This window comes from Ctenopharyngodon idella, chromosome 3, assembly GCF_019924925.1.
Source record: "Ctenopharyngodon idella isolate HZGC_01 chromosome 3, HZGC01, whole genome shotgun sequence".
Taxonomy (NCBI): domain Eukaryota; kingdom Metazoa; phylum Chordata; class Actinopteri; order Cypriniformes; family Xenocyprididae; genus Ctenopharyngodon; species Ctenopharyngodon idella.
In genome coordinates this window covers 8,177,557-8,202,467 of record NC_067222.1, presented here as the reverse complement: position 1 = coordinate 8,202,467, position 24,911 = coordinate 8,177,557, and the positions used below count along the sequence as shown (strand labels likewise).

Below are 24,911 nucleotides of genomic sequence, written 5' to 3'. Positions count from 1 at the left end.
CAGCTGCAGATCCTCACTGAAATGAGCTCAGTCAATGTTGTTCTTCTACCACAACTGGACAGGAATGACAAATGTGCCAAAATAATCCAAAACCTGTACAGGAACAGAAAGCCAATCATTTTCCTTTTTACAGAAGATGAATCTGCAGGAAATGAGGTAAAGAAAGGCAAAGTCAAGATTGGTTTGAAAGACAGAAATCAGTCAGCTATATATGAAGAACTCAGGAGAGCTATAAATAATTGTCTCTCAGAATCATCTTCCACTTTCAGACTTGAAGATGTGTCCAAACACTCAGACATCAGAGTAGATGAGGAAGATGATGAAGACTGCAAGAGAGGAAGAGAAGCAGCACAGCAGATGATGAGTTTACTGGAGAAGAAAGATCTGACAGAAATTAAAGAATCAGTGCTGCCTCATCAGGGGAAACTGTGGCATCAGTGGTGTCAGATGAATAAAGAATTACATCGACCTCGAGCAGATGAGTTAGAAATGGACATCAGTAGAAAACAAACAGATGAAAAAAACAGCCGTGAACAGCAGCATAATTCAGACATCAGTGAGTTTATGAAATTCTTCATTAAAGAAATGAACTCACATGCTGCAAATAAAAATATATATTTTCTGAAACTTTGTGAAATACACCTGGATGAATATATCATTGCTGATCTTTCTGCTATACATAACAAATATGATGAAAAGTGGTCAATATTTGTAAGACTGAAAGAGAATTGTGACAAATTTGAACAACTTAAACTAAACTTGAGAGAATATCTGAGGATCTTCAAGCTGCAGCATTTGGTTTGGAGCACATCATGAGGGAAATCGGTCAGATCTATGAATCATGTGAATCTGTGCAGAAGAACAAGAAAGACCTGCAGGTTCACTTCTCTTCTCTCCCGAGTCTTGCAGCAGAGATGATGATCTCTGGATTTCCACTGGAGCTGATGGATGGAGATGCTGCTCATGTTCCTGTGATCTGGATCTCTGCTGTTCTAGATGAACTCATCCAGAAACTGGTAGACCAGAGAGTCTTTGTGCTGTCAGTTTTAGGGATTCAGAGCTCTGGGAAATCCACCATGCTGAATGCCATGTTTGGACTCCAGTTTGCCGTCAGTGCTGGCAGGTGCACCAGAGGAGCTTTCATGCAGCTGGTCAGATTGTCAGATGAGATGAAAACACAGATGAACTTTGACTATATTCTGGTTGTTGATACTGAGGGTCTTTGTGCTCTAGAACTGACTGGAAGATCAACAAAAGATCATGACAATGAATTTACCACATTTGTTGTTGGTCTTGGAAATCTGACATTGATCAACATCTTTGGAGAAAACCCAGCTGAGATGCAGGACATTCTTCAGATTGTTGTTCAGGCCTTCCTGAGGATGAAGAAGGTCAGACTGAATCCCAGCTGTGTGTTTGTGCATCAGAACGTTTCAGAAGTCACAGCTAGAGAAAAAAATAAGGAGGGAAGGAGACGACTGTTGGAGAAACTGGATAAGATGACAAATCTTGCTGCTAAAGAGGAAGTCTTTGATGCAGAATGTTTCAGTGATGTCATTGAATTTGATGTTCAGAATGATGTGAAGTATTTTGCTCAGCTCTGGGAGGGAAACCCACCCATGGCACCACCAAACCCAAACTACTGTGAGAACATTCAAGAACTAAAGAAAACTATTATGTCTCATGCTGCAAAAACAGATAAAATGATGCTGACACATTTAAAAGTTTGTATTAAAGGTCTCTGGAAGGCTTTATTGAAGGAGCGATTTGTCTTCAGCTTCAGAAATTCTCTAGAGATTTCAGCTTACAGGAAACTTGAGACCAAATACAGCAAGTGGTCCTGGAGTCTCCGCAGTGCCATGTTGGAAACTGAGAACAAGCTACACAACAAAATAGAAAATGAAGCAATTCATGAGATTGATGAAACTGATCTTTAAACAGAACTGAAGGAGACAAGTGAAGAAGTAGAAAAATCAATGTCTGAATTCTTTGAGAAAGACACAGATGCAGATATACTGATTCAGTGGAAAACATCATTTGAAATCAAAATTAAAGACATTCAGGAAAACATTGTAAGAGAAACAAAAAGGAAATTAAATGAGATTCTTCAGCAGCGAGACCTAAAGAAAACGATTGATGCTCAGAGGATAAATCATGAAAACACTCTCTATGAAAAGAGCAAAAAACTTGATTTAAAATTCAAAGACAAAGCAAATGATGTAGAAACATTAAAGAAAGAATTTGATTTGTTTTGGAAACAGTATGTAAAGAAGATTATCACAGACACTCCTCCAATCAAAGACACTGACATAATGAGAGATGTAAAAAGGCTTCTCAGAGACATCCATCAGGGATATCTCCCTGAAGACCACAGAGAAGACGGCAGTGAATACAATATTTTCAATGTGTTGAGTTTTTCTGAACATGTTATTTTCAAAAAGTCCACAAAAAAAGAGATGAGAGATAGTGTAAATGATGCTTGCCGAACAGGAACATCTGGATCTACTCAAACTTTGTCTCCAGAGGATGAAGCTGAAATAAGATCATTTGTCACAGATGTTGAACAGCAGACAGACAGAATGATTCAGTCATTTAACATTTCAAAGATGGGCTACAACATCAGCTGCATTCAACAACTCACAGGTTACATCAAGAGGAGAGTAAAAGAACATGAGGAAGGAGCAGTGAAATTTCAAGAAAGTCCAAGAATGAATTCTTCATACATTTAGTTCTCTCCATCTATAAGAGAGCAAACAAGATTATCACAGAGCAACACAGACTGTTCAAGGAAGCCAATGATCCTGTTCTGTATTTGGAAAGGAAGAGAGAAGAATACTATAGTATTTTCCAGAAATACTGTCATGGAGCTGCATCAGCTGCTATTTTTGTTGAGATCGTCTGTCAGAAACTGAAAGAGCCCATTGAGCAGAGTGTCTACACGAAGACTGCCAGAGATCTGACAGATGAAATGAGATCAAACTGTGAATCACTGAATGGAAACAGATCAAATCTGGAGAAACACATCCTGAAGACACTGGCAGAAGATGAGGATGTTGACAAATACATGAACTACATTCATAATCCCAGAGATCACTTCAAGAGTTTCATTAGAGAGTCGGTACATCACTGATAAGTTCAGTGTTAAATTTTGCCTCTGTCCCAGCTTTTTTGGTGTGTTGCAGCCATCAGAATCATACAATTATTTAAATACAATTAAGTTGGTCAATAAAAACATTGGAAATTTTTTCTTTGTACTTTTGTCAGTGAAATAAATGTTCAAGACACTTAACTAATCTCAGATTCTTGATGTTATTGCATTTTACAAAATGTCACAACTGTCCTGTAAGTGGGGTTGTACATTTCTACAGCCTTCCTTGTGTGCATGTGTTTATGATTATATAAGAGACAGACACAATAAATAAAACAAACTGAATGGATTTCTGACAACACCTTTGAAAATATTATTTTTGAGAATATTATTAATTTTACAGTTTTGGGCTTTGCCATTTTTGATCCTACAGCATGACATCCAGCAGTGTTTTGGAAATCAAATGATATGAAGGATTTTAAAAACATTTAGTGCACAAAAAGTTTTCATCTATAGCATCTATAGACACACACACACACATCAAGAATCGGAGTATGAATCTCAACACTGGTGATGATAAACAAAATATTCAGATAAACAGATCAACTCTGAACATAAAAAGTCACAACTAAAACAGCAAAAGTAAAAGCAAACAGTAAGAAGCAAAGAAAATTAGACAATTCAGCTGCATAATTTATTAATGTCGCAATGCATGCTGGGAGATAAGAATTATAAGAATTAAATCAACACAGTATTACATTTTGTCTATATACAGGTGCTGGTCATATAATTAGAATATCATCAAAAAGTTGATTTATTTCACTAATTCCATTCAAAAAGTGAAACATGTATATTATATTCATTCATTACACACAGACTGATATATTTCAAATGTTTATTTCTTTTAATTTTGATGATTATAACTGACTAAGGAAAATCCCAAATTCAGTATCTCAGAAAATTAGAATATTACTTAAGACCAATACAAAGAAAAGATTTTTAGAAATCTTGGCCAACTGAAAAGTATAAACATGAAAAGTATGAGCATGTACAGCACTCAATACTTAGTTGGGGCTCCTTTTGCCTGAATTACTGCAGCAATGCGGCGTGGCATGGAGTCGATCAGTCTGTGGCACTGCTCAGGTGTTATAAGAGCCCAGGTTGCTCTGATAGTGGCCTTCAGCTCTTCTGCATTGTTGGGTCTGGCATATCGCATCTTCCTCTTCACAATACCCCATAGATTTTCTATGGGGTTAAGGTCAGGCGAGTTTGCTGGCCAATTAAGAACAGGGATACCGTGGTCCTTATACCAGGTACTGGTAGCTTTGGCACTGTGTGCAGGTGCCAAGTCCTGTTGGAAAATGAAATCTGCATCTCCATAAAGTTGGTCAGCAGCAGGAAGCATGAAGTGCTCTAAAACTTCCTGGTATACGGCTGCATTGACCTTGGACCTCAGAAAACACAGTGGACCAACACCAGCAGATGACATGGCACCCCAAACCATCACTGACTGTGGAAACTTTACACTGGACCTCAAGCAACGTGGATTGTGTGCCTCTCCTCTCTTCCTCCAGACTCTGGGACCCTGATTTCCAAAGGAAATGCAAAATTTACTTTCATCAGAGAACATAACTTTGGACCACTCAGCAGCAGTTCAGTCCTTTTTGTCTTTAGCCCAGGCGAGACGCTTCTGACGCTGTCTGTTGTTCAAGAGTTGCTTGACACAAGGAATGAAACCCATGTCTTGCATATGTCTGTGCGTAGTGGTTCTTGAAGCACTGACTCCAGCTGCAGTCCACTCTTTGTGAATCTCCCCCACATTTTTGAATGGGTTTTGTTTCACAATCCTCTCCAGGGTGCGGTTATCCCTATTGCTTGTACACTTTTTTCTACCACATCTTTTCCTTCCCTTCGCCTCTCTATTAATGTGCTTGGACACAGAGCTCTGTGAACAGCCAGCCTCTTTTGCAATGACCTTTTGTGTCTAGCCCTTCTTGTGCAAGGTGTCAATGGTCGTCTTTTGGACAACTGTCAAGTCAGCAGTCTTCCCCATGATTGTGAAACCTACAGAACTAGACTGAGAGACCATTTAAAGGCCTTTGCAGGTGTTTTGAGTTAATTAGCTGATTAGAGTGTGGCACCAGGTGTCTTCAATATTGAACCTTTTCACAATATTCTAATTTTCTGAGATACTGAATTTGGGATTTTCCTTAGTTGTCAGTTATAATCATCAAAATTAAAAGAAATAAACATTTGAAATATATCAGTCTGTTTGTAATGAATGAATATAATATACAAGTTTCACTTTTTGAATGGAATTAGTGAAATAAATCAACTTTTTGATGATATTCTAATTATATGACCAGCACCTGTATATATAAAAAGTTCCTTAAAACAGATTCAAGGATGTTAAATGTTTTTGAAACCTTTGAGTTCAAAGGTTTTGACATTTTCTTAAGGGACTTTATATCAGAAGAAAACGTTGTAAAATTGGGATTACCCAGAAGACAAAGCAGTAAAACAGTGTAATCAAGTGTTCAGATGAAAAAATGATTCTGTCATTTGTACCAGTTTTTTTTACAGCAGTAGTAAACTAACATGGTAACTTTTAACCAAAAAGAGAATGGGCACTGCTAATACAAATGTAGAATTGATTCTTTTTTCAGTATTGCAAAAGGAACAAAAAGAAGATAAATTCTCAGAAAACCTGCTCAAAAATAAATTACAAGGGTAATATCTATGAACAATTTTGAAATGGAGTTCTTTAATCTTACTAGGGATAAAAAGATTGTGAGGAAAAGTCCATAAGTTATTTAAATCAGAGTTCGGATAACAGATACTCCATTTAGATTGTGCGGAGGGTTCTTGGAGTTGAAGAAAGAGCATTTCTAATAAGTTGTTGCGTTTTTAATCTAATACATGAACACTATTGATTGCAAGTGAAAGAATATGATTGTCTAAACAGCCATCTTAAATACGCTTTAATTAAAGATTTTAAATTGCCAGGAATACGTTTAATCATCTTATTAAAATCTCTTACTGATATTTTAACACCTTTCAAAGACACAAAATCAGAAAAAAAGAAGGTCTCCTTGAACATTGAACAAATCAGAAACAAAAAGATTATTTTAATTCACCCATTCCTTGAATAAAAGTTATTTGTTGCCAGACAGTACATTTTCATTATTCCAATAATACATGTGTTTGGGGAGAAATTATGTTTGAAAGCAATCTTCCAGGATTCTAGAGCTTGTTTGTGAAAATTCAAGAGTTTGATAGGTAATTTGCTGCACTTAAAATGACAAGATAATAAGAATTTAAGGTCACCACAATGTTTGAAGATTAGGTTAGGGATCCAAAACCAGGGTAATCCATTATTAGTAATACAATTCTTAATCCAGTTAATTTTGAATGTCTGGTTGATAGTTTGAAAATCTAAAGCTTTAAGGCCACTCTCCTTGTAACTTCTTATTAAAGATTTCCTTTGAAGACATTCCGTTTTATTTTTCCAAATAACAGAGAGTCAATAGATTTAATAGTTTATCTATATAATTTATATATCAATTTTTAGGGAAAGAGCAGGGTAAATTAGGCATGATATGCCCTCAGCCTTAGTCAGCAAGCTCTCCCGTAAATTGTGAAGTCTCTCTGCAGCCAGCAACGTTGTATTTTTTTTTTTTAGTTTTATCTAACCTTGGCTGAAAATTGTAATGAAGACTTTCTGAACCTGATCTACAAATATCAACCCCTTGTGCATTAAATGTTTCTTTGTTTTCTTTGGTCATATAGCTTTTGCAGTTAATATTTTGTCTTGCTGAGTGTGGTTGTGTGTTTGTGTATGTCTCATGTGGGTTCCTCCCTGGTTGCTGACTCTCCTGACCTAGCTGCCAGTCTGGTGTTTCTGCAGTTACATCTCCCCATGCCAAGCCTCTGATTCCTTGAATCACTGCTTTGTCTCCATTGTTGCCTTTGCATCTGGAGTTGCCTCATCCCTGACCAGCCTGTTCTCCTGTTGTGTGCTCTGCCCTTTTGTATGGAATGTGTTCCCACCTCACCAATCTTGCGCTGTGTGTTCTGATGTTAATAAATATCATTCTGAATCTGGGTGCTCCTTCTCAGAATCTTGACAGTTGAAGGTGTGGTACACTTGCATGTGTGTGCATGATCAAGGTTTTACCACATTCACCTCATTTTGAGCCAGGAAAACCCTGTGTACACACAGAGAGAAACTTTTTCCTTGCTCATGAAGATATTAAACAGCACTTCAACAGACAGGTATCACCTTTCTTTATCATTTTTTTTTTTATTGATCATTTTATGGAAATGGAGTGTAAGAATTATAAATGCAATTACTATCTTTAATGGTAGTACTACCTTGTTTTGCTTTAGTAAATCTGTGTCTGACTGTTTAGTGTTGTGAACCATAAACATTTGGTAATAAATAAATAATATTATATAAACACTGGCAATGTTAATTTAACACTAACAGTGTTCATTTAACACTGGAGGTTTTACCGTGTACTTGTTATCAAAAATGTAAGGGATATTAATAAAGATGTGTTGCAATTATGACATTGGGTGTAACCACCATAAAACCAATGATAAACTTTACATTGTAAAAATGTGCACATTAATGTTGTTAAAGTAATTTATGTTGCTTTGATGTTTTAGATAACATTAAGAATTCAATGATGATAGTGAAATACCTGTTTGTTTGTTTGTTTGTTTGTTTGTTACTTTATTTATTACTGAAGAAGGCCTGAGAGCCGAAACGTGTTTTTGTTCATGTGTTCAACAATGTTCAAACTGCAACACAAAAGCAAATTATATTAAAGCAGCTTCTTTCATGTGAACAGGACTAAATAGCATCTTTTTAAACGGAGGTGATACTTAAAGTCGGTCCCAGCCTCTGCTACTTTCTTAATAGAGTACCTTATTGAACCAGAGACAATAATAATTTGAGATAATAATAATAATAATAATAATTTAAAGAAAATTTATTTGAAAATAGTATTATAATACTGTGTAATATATCATAATATAGCCAGTTTTACTTATTGAGAGATTTATTCGTGAGGGAATAATTACCTAATAATCCTATTGGCATCTTACAAATGATGTACAGTTAGTCTATGCCGTGCATTAATTTGAACTGCTGTTATGGGAGTGACTTGATGCAGAGCAGGAGATGCAGATAACTTAGTAAAAACTGCTGTCTGTTGTGCCATTATAAAAATGTTCTTCACCCTTAAAAAACTTTCATTAATGCTGTCACATTAATCACAGGTAAAATTATACAAATTGCTAATTACAAGATTAAAATAAAAAGGTAAAGCCTTTTCAGTGAACACAAGAACGTGCAGTAACCTCAGACAATTTAATCCGGATGTTATAATCAAATCCACAAATTCGCTTGAAGAACCAAATTAGCCAGAGATCAATTATCACAATTAGAATATCTGGCATCTGTCAAATCATCTCAGATGTATTAAGTGAGGAATGAAGAACAGACCCCTGGAGCCTACATGAAGACAATGTCAGACATGACCTTGCTTGCAAAATCCTATTATAATTAATATAGTACTAAAAATTGGCTTCTATTTGTGTCCGTGATGTAAGATTTAATGTTTTTTAATTATTCTTATGCCAAGGCAGCATTTATTTATTTATTAAAAATAGAGTACTTTTTTCTATTTGAAGAAAAAAAAAAAGATCACACAGTTTCTGCAAATCTCATGTTAATCTTGAGTAGTGGTTCAACAGATCACAAAACTCACGGTTCGGATCATATCACGATTATTAAGTCACAGATCGGATCATTTTTCGGATCAGCACAACAAAAAAAAAAAGCCCTCTGACTACTCCGATACCACACCAGAAACTGCTGGATTTCATATAGTGGAATCACAGAGATACTGTAATCAACAAACATAAAATTAAAAGACCCATAAAATCAAAGAATAGACACAGGATGAGATCAGTGAATCAAACAAGTCCATGAAGATTATGGCATCACAAAAACCATTCGATTAATTTCTTTCCATAACAAATGTGCTTTATAAACACATAGTTACAGCAGCCAAGAGCCCAACTAAAGTGAACACTGATCTTCATAATGGCGAATTCAAATTAAACTATTATTTTCCTAAAACTATTATTAGCCTAACTAATACATTATTAAAGGCAAGTGAACAGACTGTAAAAAGAGCAAATACTGTACACCAATTACAAGCATAAATAAATACAACATAAAGTTACAAATAAAATATAAGGTCTAACTGTAGTATTAATTTTCGTGTACAGAAATGTAATAATTAAATGTAAAATGACACTTCACTGTATAAATTTAATATAGATTAATCTTTGTTAAAGCTGTGTTATGTTGTTTGATTTACATGAAATAGGTTGCTGTCACTTTAAGAGTAAGACCCCATGCACGGACACATCCAATAGATATACATCCGAATTCTCACCTCGTTCAATTAAGACATAACCGATTGTGTTTACGAGAATACTTGCCGAGAGGGGTATTTTGTATCTATCTTTTGCGTAGAGATCGTCTGCAAGCTGTGACATCATTATAAAAAAAAAGGGAACAAAAACGTTCGTGTTGTTTACATTTTATGCACTTGCGTGCCGATTGCCGACAAAACACAGACATCTGATGCAGCTTTACTCACCACCCGTGATCTGCAAATCCAGCGCCGAACTGGGACTTGTTTACAAAACATTCATCACCAAAATCCCGGGAACAAACAAACATACGTGCACAACTCCTTTGCTGCCCCGGAAAAACAAACTTCATCCACTGTTTCCTTAAGGCTGGGTTCTATAGGAAGCTGAAAAAGGTAATCTTTCCCTCACAACCAAAAACACACTCTTTCGGTGACAGGAGCTGCGTCTCATTTCGGAGGCTTCGTCCTTCGGAGATCACATTTAAAGGCTGCATACATCATCAAGGATGTCAAATTTAAGAAAAGTAACTAATAAAATTGACTGATATTCATTGTGAGGTGTAAAATACTGTAATTTCTTTCTTATGTTGCAATCTAACGGTCAAAGTGTGCAGCCCCTGAATTGGGACACAGCCATTGTTGAAAAATCTCTCGACTTCTGTATCCCGAACTAAACGCGTTGATGGGCGTGCTCTTGCTCTTGCTCTGGGTGATGTGTATGAGCACCCTTATCAGGGAGAAGTGCCTATACAAGGAATTCCGCCCTTTTATAATGTCATACAGGCCATACTCAAAAAAAACTCTCCGAAACATGTCCACAACCGGAAGTTGTATATTTGGCACAGAAATACTCCGTCATACGTCCAACTCGTGTTTTTAAACTTTGGCCATGTTTAGCATGAGAATGCAACTCTTTAACATTGTAAAGTAGTCAGAATGCATTAAATAGCATTACACCCCCCACCCACACACACACACACACACACACACACACACCCCTTTAAAGTTCTTTACAGTGTGTTACTGTAAAACACCATTATGGTGATCAGTGTTTGCTTCAGTTGAGCAACTTTTCTTGATTTTTTTTTTTTCTCTAGCTGCTGTAACTGTTTATAAAACATATTGTAATGGCAAAAAATGTTGATTGTTCTGTGTTGATGATGTAAGCATCATGTAACTCACTGATCTCATCCAGTGTTTCATTCCTTATTAAAACTCTGAACATCATAAACCAAGCAACAAAAAAAAAAAAAGAAAAAAAAAAAATAGTAACACCATTCAGCTGCATAATTTATCCATGCCACAATGCATGCTGGGAGTTTTGTACTATACTGGCACCCAGCATGCATTGCCTCATTAAACTTTTGATCGTCACCATTGTTGAGATTCATATGTGATTCTTGATGTCTGAATGATGCAGTAGCTCAAAATGTTATGTTCATTAGATTTAAATTCTTTAAATTCTTTTACATTTTTAAATTCTTCAAAATAACTGATTACCAAAACATTGCTGGATTTCATATAGTGGAATCACAGAGATACTGTAATCAACAAACATAAAATTAAAAGACCCATAAAATCAAAGAATAGACACAGGATGAGATCAGTGAATCAGACAAGTCCATGAAGATTATGGCATCACAAAAACCATTCGATTAATTTCCTCTTGGCTATTTCTTTCCATAACAAATGTGCTTTATAAACACATAGTTACAGCAGCCAAGAGCCCAACTAAAGTGAACACTGATCTTCATAATGGCGAATTCAAATTAAACTATTATTTTCAACAAAACATCAACATCTAAACCGCTGTTAATTCTCAACAAGAACTTTTGTACATGAATGAAAGAAATAATGTCAAAATGGTTTGTAAACTGGTTTCACACTCAGTTTAAAAAGGACAGGCTGTGGCTGGATGTCAGTTGTAGTTAGAACAAATGTCTGACATGTCTACAGTTGCTTCACATACCCCACCTTTAAACAAGTTCTACATGTTATTTGTCTTTACCATGCTGCATTTTCCAGCCAACAGCCTACAATTCACCTTAGGGCAGAACATAGCTATAGCTGCTCATCAGAGCATAAAACAAACATTTATACAAACATTACCTAAAAATGACGCTAATATACAAGTATTACAAAACAACCATTTCTGTGCTTCTCGTCTTCTCACATTTTTTTTTTTTTTTTTTGAACCAACTGATTTTTTTTAAAGCTGAAATGAATGTGAATTAATTGAAATGCCCACAGGACAAAAAACAGCCCCCAAGGAAGCTCAGATGTGTGAGCTACAGCACTGAATAAAGACACTAACGACATCAGTGGACATCAGAATGGCTGACAGGGCAGGCAGATGTGAGTGCACAAAGTCTGCATGAAACATTCAGGATCAGTCTTTGTAATGTGATCTTGGCCACGTTCAGCAACAGAATATGGTCGTCAGTCTGGTTTTAAAGTGCTAAATACAGTCATGTTTGCACACAGTTGAGTTATTAATGAGAATGACAACTGCATTTAATAACAAAACTGATCAGGGGCATCGGACCAGGGGAAATGGTGGACTTGAGTTTCAAGGGCCCACAGAATATTTTTAATGACATTTTTAAGTAAAAAAAATATATATATATTTCATAATTCACCCTTGAGATTTGGAAAATTGTCCATTTCTGGTCATCATTTCTTAAACTTATGACAAAAAAAAAAAATTGCTATTTTTGGTATATTTTATTATAATTTCCCTGCTAAACTGAAAATTATATAACCTTTGCCTCTTTGATAGCAACATATACAATTCTGTTTTAATGTAAGGATGCAACTCCTCCATCACAAAATCAATGGATCAAAAGTGTGATGCAGAATATTAAGCTGGAAATTTGAGGTATTCTTTGTGGTTTATTGTTTTTGTAACAACAGTAGTGTCAAAGTTGTAGTCATAGTATTTAAAAAACAATAAGTAATAAGAATAATTTAAGTCTAATAAACCTTAAGTAAACATAATACAGTAACAGTTTTTGGATATACTATAACTTACTAAAATGAATCATCACTCAGGTAACCGAACAGTGTTTTAACTGCAGGAAAACAAACAGTTTTAACAACCAAGAAGACTAACTAGTTAACTAAGGCAAACGGTAAAGCAGAAATTGATCAGAAACAGGGCCACAATCAGTAAAAAAGTTATTAAATTTGTTGTAATGCTTTTGTCTCTGCAGCGGGTGACTGGAAGACCAGGGAAAGATGCCTCGATAGGAGCAAGAGCATGGATGAATACCCTAAAAGTATTTAAATGAAACAGTAGAGTTTATAGATTTAAAATGCTTGTACTGCTTTTTCATATCATGGTGTGTGTGTGTTGTGTTTTGCAGTTGGCAGTAGTCCAGATTTGAATCGCCCTGACAGTAAGTCAATTAAATAATTCTGTTACTTATTAAACTTTGAAACAACCCCTTGCCTTCTATAACATTCCACAAGGTCGCCTTAGAGAGATTATTATGTCTTGATTATTGTTAAAATTGAGATTTATGCATCATAACAAACATGTTACGATAAGAATTGTTTTAAATCATTTTAATGGATTTGCAGTAATACATTTTGATTTTACTAGTCAGCATGGACAATTAAACATTTACCTCAACTTTAGCTTCAAGTTTATTAAAGCTTCACCTTTTTTAATTTTTTCTATTAAGAATGAAATCCCTGAGTATCTGAAATTAGTGAGTGTTCTCTAGTAAAGAGCAGATGTAATGTGTAAGGAACAGCTCATAAGAATAGCGATGTACAGTGAGACATTTAAAATTATTTACAAGTCATTACTTTCACAAATATTTGGAATGGAATTTCAAAAATTACAATGATATGAATATTTTTCTATTAATCTATTAGTCTGCATTTACATGACGCCTGTCTATTTTGCCATGCCATTTTTTGTCCTGTTAGTTATCACTATGTCATTTGTAATTTCGAGAGTGAATCCGCATTTACATGTAGATTGCGCTTCTGAAATTTTGCAGCATGCAACTGGCCGTTGGTCCAGCAGTATGAAAAACAAAACTTTTATTCAGTGGATATATATAGCCTTAAAAGTGTGCAAAGAGTGCTCCCTTTTCCATCACTAAAACATTGTCACTCATCTCAGTTCGCGATCTCACAAAGCTCTATTAAAATCAATGTCTACACGGCATAATGAATCTTTTGCTTACATTGTGTTTTTATTTGTTAATGAGAGGATTTGAGCGTGTTCAACTCAGCAATGAACAACAACTCATTTTAAGTGAGTGATTCTGATTTAATTAAACATCTCTGATTGGCCTTTGTGTTCTAGAAATCAACAAACATGTCTGTGATTGGCTATATTTCTCACCGCTGCAAAAATATGTTGTAAATAAGAACATTTGATGTCCACTAGAGTGCAAACACAAATAGGCACTGGAGTGTTTACCAAATCTGTTTCGCCAATATGATATTATTATAGTATCGACTGTGGGTTTACTTTTTAAAGTAAAATTAATTTTCTTTATACCTACAAATGCGACATTTTTTTGAATGCAGATGTAATATAATCATAACAAATAATAAAAATGAACAGCATTTTACAGTAATTATGTTTATTATTGACATTCAATACCCTATGCTTGTCAATGAGGTCTAAAACATTGATTTTCAACCAGGGGGCTGCCGCTGACTAGGGAGCCTTGGCAAACTAATAAGTCTTAAAATTATTTACAATATATTTACACAATGTAGATTGTAAAGATTGTAGATTTAATTTGCTTGTACTGCTTTTTCATAACACAGAGTATGTTCCAGAGAGTGATCTGAGGATTGTTCTGCTGGGGAAGGACTTGCAGGAAAACTGCAGAGTTGGAAAACTCATTTTAGGGAATGAAAAGTTTGACATTGAAGCTCCTTCAGATCAAGTGCAGACAGAAAGAAAAATACACAAGACAGTCATCAACGTTCCTCACCTGCTCCAGCCACATCTCTCAGACCATCAGATCATAGAGGCCGTGAGAGAGTGTGTGAAACAGTCTGATCCAGGACCACATGTGATCGTTCTGGTCCTCAAACATGACCAGTGTTCAAAAGAAGATCAAGAGCATGTGGAGAAGGTGCTCAACTATTTCTCTAACAAGGTTTATGAACACACCATGGTGCTCACGATACAAGATTCAGACAGTATTGAGCTGACCAAAGTCAATGACGTTATAAAGGAAATGATTAAAAACTGTTTTAACAGACATTACAAACTTACAAAAAACAGCCCTTCTGCTGATCTTAGAGAGACATTAGAGAAAATTGCACAAATGAACAGTGGACACTATCTGATTTGTGATGAATTTGAAGGTTCAGAGCAACAGGCCAGAGAAAGAGGTGAGTCTGGAAATATTTGATTTAATTTTGATCTACTGATTCGTAATAAATGGAAGCCAGTTACAAAAGTATATTAAAAACATCTCACACTTCACACATCCTGTCCAATGATCTCCTGTAAGGTGAAGGTTATAAAAACAAATATATAATTGCATGAATGTAGAATGATGTGCACAAAAAAGTAAAATAAATGAATCATATCAGAATCTAAATTTCAGATAATCATTCTTGATCTTTTTCTGTGGTACATATTATTGTAGAGATTAAAGTTTTTTTTGTTTGTTTTTTTTTACTTCAGGCCATAAGGAGACACCTCTGACCATTGCACTATTTGGAAACTCTGCATCAATCCAGTTTAGACATGACAACTATCTACTTGGAGAAGAAGAGAACCGTTTTAAAACTACAGACACATCCAGGATCATTCCTTTACAGAGAGAAATAGCAGAAGACTACATCTCTGTGATCAACATGACTGTCAGACATGAGACTGAACTTAACTTGCACTGTGTGGATTATCTCATTGATCAACTAGTGAATGAAAATGAAATCCACGCCTTCATCTTTGTTGTGCGACTGGGCCAGTTAACAGATGCCGATCAGAAGAGTCTTGAATGGCTTCAGAGAGTGTTTGGTGACAAAGTTCTTCAGTATGTGATGATTCTCTTCACCTATGAGACAGAAGAAGAGTCTGACACTATAAACGACATAAAAAACCCTGTTCTGGAGCAGCTGCTGGAGAAATGTGGAGGAAGATATCACACCTGCAACAAGATGATGAACAACCAAACAGAGATGAGAGACCTGATGAACAAGATTGAGCGTCTGTTTAATGAAAATAAACAGCAGCGCTACACTGAAATAAGGCAAAACTTTCAAAAGAGTGGGGTTCTTTTCAAAAAAGAAAGTGGTAAGAAATCAGTTCGTTTTCTGATGTCATGCCATCTCATAACACGTCATGCCCACTCTTATTGTTATCATTTAAAATCAGGACTTAAAAATGAAGAAAAAATTAAATTGTTTCACTCCGAGCAGAATTGGTATTTTAACGTTTCTGCTCCAGCGTTCCTTCTGTATTATTAACGTTCCGAAACTGGTTTGATCAGAAAAAATAACGGTTGATAACGTTATTTTTATTTTATTTTTGCATGTAGCCTACTTAATAATAATAATATTTTATTTATTAAAAAACAAAGAGAGTGTATTTGCCGTCTTAGCCAATAGGCCTACAATTATCTTTTATAACAAGATTCTGTCCAAATGTAAACCTATTAAACGAAAGGAAAAACAATGGTTTATAAGTTAAAGTATTTTTTCAAGATATTTTAATGTTTGCTGCATGGTTAAAAATACAGACACTATTCCTGAGAGGGAAAAAGATAAGTCGCATAGGCCTATACGTCGCATTTCATTATTACATTCAGAAATAATAATAAAGTTATCACTAAATAAAGTAAAATGTTTAAATATATCCTAGTCTACATAGCTTTGTTTATAATGTTTGTAAACATAAACTATGAACAAAACTGCCCTATATTATTATACCTATCCACGTATGTACTCCACAACAAAACCTCTGAAGTTAACAGTTGGACTATTCAGGCTATATAAACGTGAAGCCAAAACGAAAAAAAAAAAAAAAAAAAATCTCTTTTCTTTTTTAACGCCATTCCACCTTCTATTGCTCTATTCAAGGCGAGTAACAGGATTATTTATTGGAAATAAAACTAAATAAGATGCTAAACGAATTAATTTAAAGTGAATCTGTAACCTACCATTCTCATTCGGCACGAATCCAACTGTTTCATTTTCGAGACGAATGCTAAACTAACATTTATTATATGAGCTTTGTACTTCACTCGCATTATCGACGTAAAACATCATCCTTCACATATAACAGCACAGTGAGGCGGTGCTCACGGGTGGTAAACGGCAGATTGTATTACAGAATTGAACTGAACAGGCTGCAATATCAAGTAGGCTAAGCAATGCAAGAATTTGTGTGCGCGCGCGTGAGGCGCCGGCGCGACCACTGGATTTGTTTTCCTTCTAAGACAGTAAACTGTCTCCGTAATTTATGGTCATACAAGTAAAAGCAAGACATCATTCATACATTTACAAAAGACACTCAAATAACGAAAACAAGCAGAATGTCTGTTTCCTTTTCTAGATCTTTGGAGTGTGCCACAAATAACCACTTTCGTTCTGTTAATCTGTGGACCTAATTATTTAAGTGAAATATTTTGCATAGCCTATAGGCCTAAATATTCCCTTTTATTTTATGTTTTATGTAGGTAGGCCTAGTTTTCTCCGTTCACAGAAGCACTGCAGATGCGTGATGTGACGCTGAAAATTGTACTATCCTGCCATTTTCGCTGGTTTCAAAACTCACAACAAACTGCATAAAACTTGACATTCATTTTCACTTAAATGTAGGCCTAATACTTGACGGTTGGTGACTGTGACGAGCAGGGCGGGCGAGAGCCGTGAGGGAACGGCGCGAGGCCGGCGACGCGAGAGTTAACGAGCTCCACCTGTGAGGCGCACCGGCCTTGAGTCCCTCACGGAGGAGCTCCGGAAGCATAAAAGGAGGAGCGACGACAGTGAAGGACGAGAGAGGACCAGGCCTTGACTTTTATTTTGTTTCATTATGTTTGTGTGGCCGGCAGACGTCCGCGAGGGTCTGCCGGCATTACTTTCGTTTTGTTCTTTGTTTATTTTATTAAAGTTTATTGTTTGAATGTTCGCCGGTTCCCGCCTCCTTCTTCCCACATCATACGAACTGTGTTACATTGGTGCCGAAACCCGGGAGGAAGGAGGGACATGCTGTTGGAGAGCCCTCGCTGCTGAGGGGGATCGCGGTGCTGCGGAGTTCGGGCAGACGACGGCATTCCTCTGCTCCCTCCAGGACGGCAGCCACCCCACCTCGTCCCAGGAGCACGGCATCCGGGTCTCCGTCCCACCTTTCACAAGGCTCCAGTACCACCGCCTCGGGCAGCCTCTCGTGGTCTTCACTCCCGGCGAACATTCAAACAATAAACTTTAATAAAATAAACAAAGAACAAAACGAAAGTAATGCCGGCAGACCCTCGCGGACGTCTGCCGGCCACACAAACATAATAAAACAAAATAAAGTCAAGGCCTGGTCCTCTCTCGTCCTTCACTGTCGTCGCTCCTCCTTTTATGTTTCCGGAGCTCCTCCGTGAGAGACTCAAGGCCGGTGCGCCTCACAGGTGGAGCTCGTTAACTCTCGCGTCACCGGCCTCGCGCCGTTCCCTCACTGCTCTCGCCTGCCCTGCTCGTCACAGTGACATATATCATCGGAAAAACTAATGCCAGTGCATTGCCAGTGTGAATTACCTAACCTATGATGACTTGACAGCTGAGCCTGAGCGCGTCAGCGCGGCATCTCACTCATTGTAGAGCCTGAGCGCGGGCATTTCACACACTTTGGATGCGTCAGCGTCACATTTGCATAGGCTGTACTATTTGAATTCGTGTTTGGTTGACTGCCAAATCAAAATATTAAACGGAACGATAAAATAACGTTATTAACTGGTTAATGGCCATTTCAAATTAGCGTTTCTGTTCAGAACGATTAAATTTGATTTCTTTTCTGTTTCTGGTTACGTTCCGGTCAATAATTTCGTTTGTTTCCGGTTTTCGTTTTCGTTCCTTGAACCGGTTCAGAGCCCTGTTTATAATATAATATGGTAGTACCAAAGTGAGTTGGGATTCAAGCACAGGAATTACCACTTCAGAGAACCAAATATTTCAGTTTTCCAATGTTTTGTTTGTTTAAATAGATACAATCGCAATCATGAAAGACAACACGCAGCAAATCACTACAAGCATGGGGAAAGATACACCAAACAAGGTATGTGCTGGCTGAAATATAACTATAGAATAGGTGCACGAAGTCAAAATTAAACATTTTTGACATTTAATGTATATAGGATACAAGGAATAATGAGATTAGAAAATGTGTCTTTGTCACATTTTATCTTCTATTTTAGAACTAACACTTATGGTAAAAGTGTTTGTCAATACTTGAATTTTTCAAAAGTTAAATGAGTAGAATGTGGTTGTACTCTCTGTAAATTACAGAACTATGTGTGTAAAGGATAGGATTAAGCATTTAAGGTGAAGTAACAACCAAATTTATCTACAGTGTTTACATGACTGTAGTACGAATGAGCTGCATATATTAAAGGAAAGTGCATTACTGTTGCGCAAACTTGTTGAGCGTGTGCTTATTATACAGGATTTTCAGTGTCTCAGAGCAGCTCAGTTTGCAGTAGGGCTTGGCAATATGGCCAAAGATCTTATCATAATACTGTTTGTATTTTATATTTTTTTCAATTTTAATATTTAGCAATATTCATTTCACACCATTTAATGGAGAAATAAAAACATTCTGCATGTTGTAGAGATGTGGTGGTGGGCTAATTTTACTTTGGGAAGTATAGTGGAGTCATTGGAAATATTTGTTTTCGAAAGCCTTCAGTTTGACAAGATGTGGTATAACATAGCACAATAGGTTTTTTCAATATATACAGAATATAAAATGTGGCTTTTATTTTAAATAAAATGTGGCTTTTTTTAGCTATATCAAAACAGAAGATACGTGCATGGGTAAATTTTACCCGCTGGCGGTTTTAGGTATACAACGACCCCCATCAGTTCTAGTTTTACTTAAAACTGATTTATTGAATAATTATCAAGATCATTAGTTGCATTCCTGCATCAGTGAACACTGTCCTTCACAACAAATTGCCAAATAAATGGTTGTTTCTTTCACAGGTAATAGCTTTAGAAAAGGAAACAAGATTGGAACAAGACAACGGAAAAGAAACTAATGGAAAAACAAAGCATCTCTTTAAAAGACTTCATCTTAAAGGCAGGGATCATAAACTGAGAACTGCAGATTTTCTTCAATTAACTGCACATTCATTAAAATCCTGTGACTCTTGTGTTGAAGAGGAGCTGATTCAGACTTTCATGCAAAAACTACTGATGATGAACTACAGAGCAAGATACATTCATGTTGAGGAAAACAATGAACAGCATCACACAAAACAAAGAGACAATGACTCATATAAAGATATGGGTGATATTTTTAAAGCAATGTCTATTTCTAAAAAAGGAATCAGTCAATCTGATCGCATTCACCCAATGGATGTTCAGATGGCCGTATTTCATTGTTCTGATGGTTTTCTGAAGCAGCTGTTGGTCACTAAACTGTCCCAGTGTCAGTACGCTCTGCCTCTGCTTGTTCCTGATCCATTCACACAACAGATTGAGTTTCCTCTCTGGACATTCAGACAAATCAACAAGAGCTGGAAGATCAGAAACACCAACAATGAAATCATCAGTCAAACCCATCCGGTCTACAAGGCACCAACTCCAATGGTGTCTTTCTTTAGGTTTGGCTCTGTGTCTTCATCCAAGTCTCAGCTGATGAACAGTCTGATCAATGAGAAACACAACACATTCTTCCACAGGAACTGCCCAGGCAGCAGCAGAACCAGAGTCCTGATGGATGGAGTGGTGGAGATCGCCTGGTTCTGCCCCTCTGGGAAAAACACGGATAAATTCACTGACTGTGTTGCGTTCTGTAATCTACATGGTGATGCAGGAGACCATGAGAAACAGCTGCAGATCCTCACTGAAATGGCCTCAGTCAATGTTGTTCTTCTACCACAACTTCAAAACAATGACAAAAGTGCAACAATAATCCAAAACCTGTACAGTAACAGAAAGCCACTCATTTGTCTTTTTACTGAGGATGAATCTGCTGTAACTGAGCTGATGAAAGGGAAATTCAAGATTGGTTTGAAAGACAGAAATCAGTCGGATGTATCTGAAGAACTCAGAAGAACTATAAATGATTGTCTCTCAGAATCATCTTCCACTTTCAGACTTGAAGATGTGTCCAAACACTCAGACATCAGAGTAGATGAGGAAGATGATGATAACTGCAGAAGAGGAAGAGAAGCAGCACAGCAGATGATGAGTTTACTGGAGAAGAAAGATCTGACAGAAATCAAAGACTTATTTCTGCCCTGTCAGGGAAAACTGTGGCATCAGTGGAGTCAGAAGAACAAAGAACTACATCGACCTCGAGCATATGAGACAGAAATGGATATCAGTAGAAAGAAAACAGAAATGAAGAATATCCGTCAACAGCAGCATGAATCTGACATAAATACTTTTATACAGTTGTTTTTTAAACAAATCCAATGTCATGCTGAGAATAACATGTATTTTCTGAAATGGCTTGAAATCTTCCTAACCTCAAAAAATATTTTTGTTCCTCAAAAATATGATACATCTAAACAACTCAAGGCTGAACAAACTGACCTTGAGAGAATGTCTGAGGAATTACAAGCTGCAACCTTTGGTCTGGAGCACATCATGAGGGAGATCGGTCAGATCTATGAATCATGTTCATCTGTGAAGAAGAACAAGAAAGACCTGCAGGTTCACTTCTCTTCTCTCCCGAGTCTTGCAGCAGAGATGATTATCTCTGGATTTCCAATGGAGCTGATGGATGGAGATGCTGCTCATGTTCCTGTGGTCTGGATCTCTGCTGTTCTAGATGAACTCATCCAGAAACTGGGAGACCAGAGAGTTTTTGTGCTGTCAGTTTTAGGGATTCAAAGCTCTGGAAAATCCACCATGCTGAATGCCATGTTTGGACTCCAGTTTGCCGTCAGTGCTGGCAGGTGCACCAGAGGAGCTTTCATGCAGCTGATCAGAGTGTCAGAAGAGATGAAAACACAGATGAACTTTGACTATATTCTGGTTGTTGATACTGAGGGTCTTCGTGCTCTAGAATTGACTGGAAGTTCAACCAGACATCATGACAATGAATTGGCCACATTTGTTGTTGGTCTTGGAAATCTGACCTTGATCAACATCTTTGGAGAAAACCCATCTGAGATGCAGGACATTCTTCAGATTGTTGTCCAGGCCTTCCTGAGGATGAAGAAGGTCAAACTAAATCCCAGCTGTGTGTTTGTGCATCAAAACGTCTCGGACGTCACAGCTGGAGAGAAAAATGAGGAGGGAAGGAGACGACTGCAGGAGACACTGGATAAGATGACAAAACTTGCTGCTAAAGATGAAGTCTATGATGCAGGATGTTTCAGTGATGTCATTAAATTTGATGTTCAGAATGATGTGAAGTATTTTGCTCATCTTTGGGAGGGAAACCCACCGATGGCACCACCAAACCCAAACTACTGTGAGAATATTCAAGAACTAAAGGAAACTATTATGTCTCATGCCTTAAAGTCACATGGAATGATGCTGATAGACTTAAAAGATCGTATGAAAGATCTTTGGGAGGCTTTACTGAATGAACGATTCGTCTTCAGCTTTAGAAATTCTCTGGAGATTTCAGCCTACAGGAAACTGGAGACAAAATACAGCAAGTGGTCCTGGAGGCTTCGCAGTGCCATGATGGAAATTGAGAACAAACTACACAACAAAATAGAAAATGAAGCAATCCATGAGGTTGAGGAAACTGATCTTCAAACAGAACTGAAGAAGACAAGTGAAGAAGTGGAAAAATCAATGTCTGCATTCTTTGAGAAAGACATAGATGCAGATATACTCATTCAGTGGAAAACATCATTTGAAATCAAAATTAAAGAGATTCAGGAAAACATTGTAAGAGAAACAAAGAGAAAATTAAATGAGATTCTTCAGCAGCGAGACCTGAAGAAAATGATTGATGCTCAGAAGACACATCATGAAAACACTCTCTTTGAAAAGAGCAAAGAGCTTGCCTTAAAACTCAAAGACAAAACAAATGATGAACAAACACTGAAAAAAGAATTTGATTTGTTCTGGAAACACAGTGTGAAGAAGATCATCAGAGACACTCATCCAATAAAAGACATTGACATAATGAGAGATGTGAAACACTTCCTCAGTGACATCTATGAAAGTGCACCTGTAGGCCACTGGATGGAGAGCAAGGATATTTTCTCTGTGCCAAATTATACTCAATATGTTCTTTTTAAGAAGGAGTTCAAAGATTCTGTAATCAACTCATCTGGATACACTCAAACATTATCTCCAGAAGATAAAATAAGAATATTCATCACAGATGTTGCTCAGCAGACAGACAAAATGATTCAGTCATTTAACATTTCAAAGATGGGCTACAACATCAGCCGGGTTCAACAACTCATAGATTACATCAAGAGGAGAGTAACAGAACATCAGGAAGGATCTGTGGAATATGAGTTCAAGAATGAATTCTTCATGAATTTAGTACTTTCCATCTGTAGCAGAGCAGTGCAGATGATCACTGACCAACACAAAATGTTCAGAGACGCCAATGATCCAGAAATATATGTTGAGAAAAAGAGAGCAGAGTACTATAGTATTTTCCAGAAGTACTGTCATGGAGCAACATCAGCTGCTATTTTTGGAGAGATCATCTGTCAGAAACTTAAAGAGCCCATTGAGCAGAGTGTCTACAAGAAGACTGCTAGAGATCTGACAGATGAAATAATGAAAAATTGTCAATCACTGAATGGAAACAGATCAAAATTGGAGAAACACATCCTGAAGACACTGGCAGAAGAGGAGGATTGTGAAAAATACATGAACTACATTTATAATCCCAGAGATCACTTCAAGAGTTTCATCAGAAATGAAGTCAGTCAGTACATCACTGATAAGTTCAGTGTCATCATTTTACACAAGATGAAGGAGAACATTAAACTTATGCAGCAGAAGATCATAAAAGCAGCACATGAATCTACTGAACTTGTTCAAGTGAACAGAGGAGATGTTGGTTTGTGGTTGAAGAGTTTCACACAGCAGCTCTCGGATGTGCTGATCTTCTCTGAAAAAGACCTCAGTGGAGTGAAACATAGTGGTGCTGATAATTGCAACCTCCTAGAAGATGTGATAAGAGAAGAACTTCCTGCTACAATGTCTGATATCTATGGTAGATTCAACACAGAGACATTTCTAGTAAAGCTGGACTATACGTTTAGGCCAGATGAGATTCTTATCGATCACTTCTGTCAGTGCTGTTGGGTTCAGTGTCCATTCTGTAAAACTGTCTGCACCAACACCATAGAAAACCATCATGGAGATCACAGTGTTCCTTTCCATCGTAGTATTGGACTGAGTGGAATTCATTATGACAATACATTTAACTTGTCTACTCATATCTGCACATCAGCAGTGGGAAACAGCAATCTATATTTTTATCCTATTGGATCAGAAGATAAAGTCCCCTGGAAAGATTACAGAACAGCAGGAGGAGTTTATGCAGACTGGAGCATCACCTCTGACCTCTCTGAACTGCCCTACTGGAAGTGGTTTGTGTGCAGATTCCAGAAAGATCTGGAAAAATACTACAGTAAAACATTTGAGGGGAGTGGTGAGATACCAGATGAATGGAAAATATACTCAAAACAGGATGCTATTGAGAGTTTGGATAAATACATTTAACTGAACAAGTATAATACGTTTCTTTTAGGTCTTTGATTTACAGAATTGTTTTATCACTTCAATGAAGCTGAAATCACCGAAACATATTTGATACCTTGGGACACCTTAGAGAGAAGAGATTAAAGATTTAATAGTGTTTCAAAAGACTATGTATTGGGGAACTGATCAAAAAATTTAGACCTATGGGTGTTGGAAATGCCTAAATGTGACAAAATAATCATAAAAGTCTTTATTTGTTCTTTCAAATTTAGTTTGAGCTCTTAACTGCATCCTGCTAACTTTTAAAAAAAAAGATTTCTCTTCTACTTTGCTTTCACTATTTCTTAATTCCCTCCTTGCTCTCGCCTGTACTATTCTAGACAATGTTTGAAAATTCGTATTATTAGCACTTCTCATGTTATTGCCTCCTTAAGAGGAATCATTGTATTTTCTCATTTTCAGTACAAGTTGCTTTGGATAAAAGTGTCTGCTAAATTAATAAATGTAAAAATATATACGTGTTGTTTAGTTTAGTT

At 36.8% G+C, this 24,911-nt stretch overlaps 1 protein-coding gene across 3 annotated transcripts; it reads left to right on the top strand.

Annotated features, from left to right (window-relative positions):
• The first annotated feature begins 678 nt into the window (after positions 1 to 678).
• Positions 679 to 24,890, top strand: LOC127509837 (interferon-induced very large GTPase 1-like). 3 transcript variants are annotated; one of them, XM_051888915.1, is made up of 8 exons: positions 5,617 to 7,363; positions 11,794 to 11,898; positions 12,756 to 12,821; positions 12,909 to 12,941; positions 14,338 to 14,913; positions 15,212 to 15,823; positions 18,720 to 18,790; positions 19,717 to 24,890. In XM_051888915.1, the coding sequence occupies exons 2-8, from the start codon at positions 11,877 to 11,879 to the stop codon at positions 24,394 to 24,396; spliced, it is 6,060 nt and encodes a 2,019-aa protein (XP_051744875.1). In that variant the 5' UTR covers positions 5,617 to 7,363; positions 11,794 to 11,876; the 3' UTR covers positions 24,397 to 24,890. The 3 variants fall into 3 exon arrangements, with proteins under 3 accessions (XP_051744877.1, XP_051744875.1, XP_051744876.1); XM_051888916.1 differs by lacking the exon at positions 5,617 to 7,363 and having other exon boundaries at positions 8,241 to 11,898; XM_051888917.1 differs by lacking the exons at positions 5,617 to 7,363; positions 11,794 to 11,898; positions 12,756 to 12,821; ... (2 more) ...; positions 15,212 to 15,823; positions 18,720 to 18,790 and adding an exon at positions 679 to 1,391 and having other exon boundaries at positions 21,910 to 24,890.
• The last annotated feature ends 21 nt before the right edge of the window (positions 24,891 to 24,911 follow it).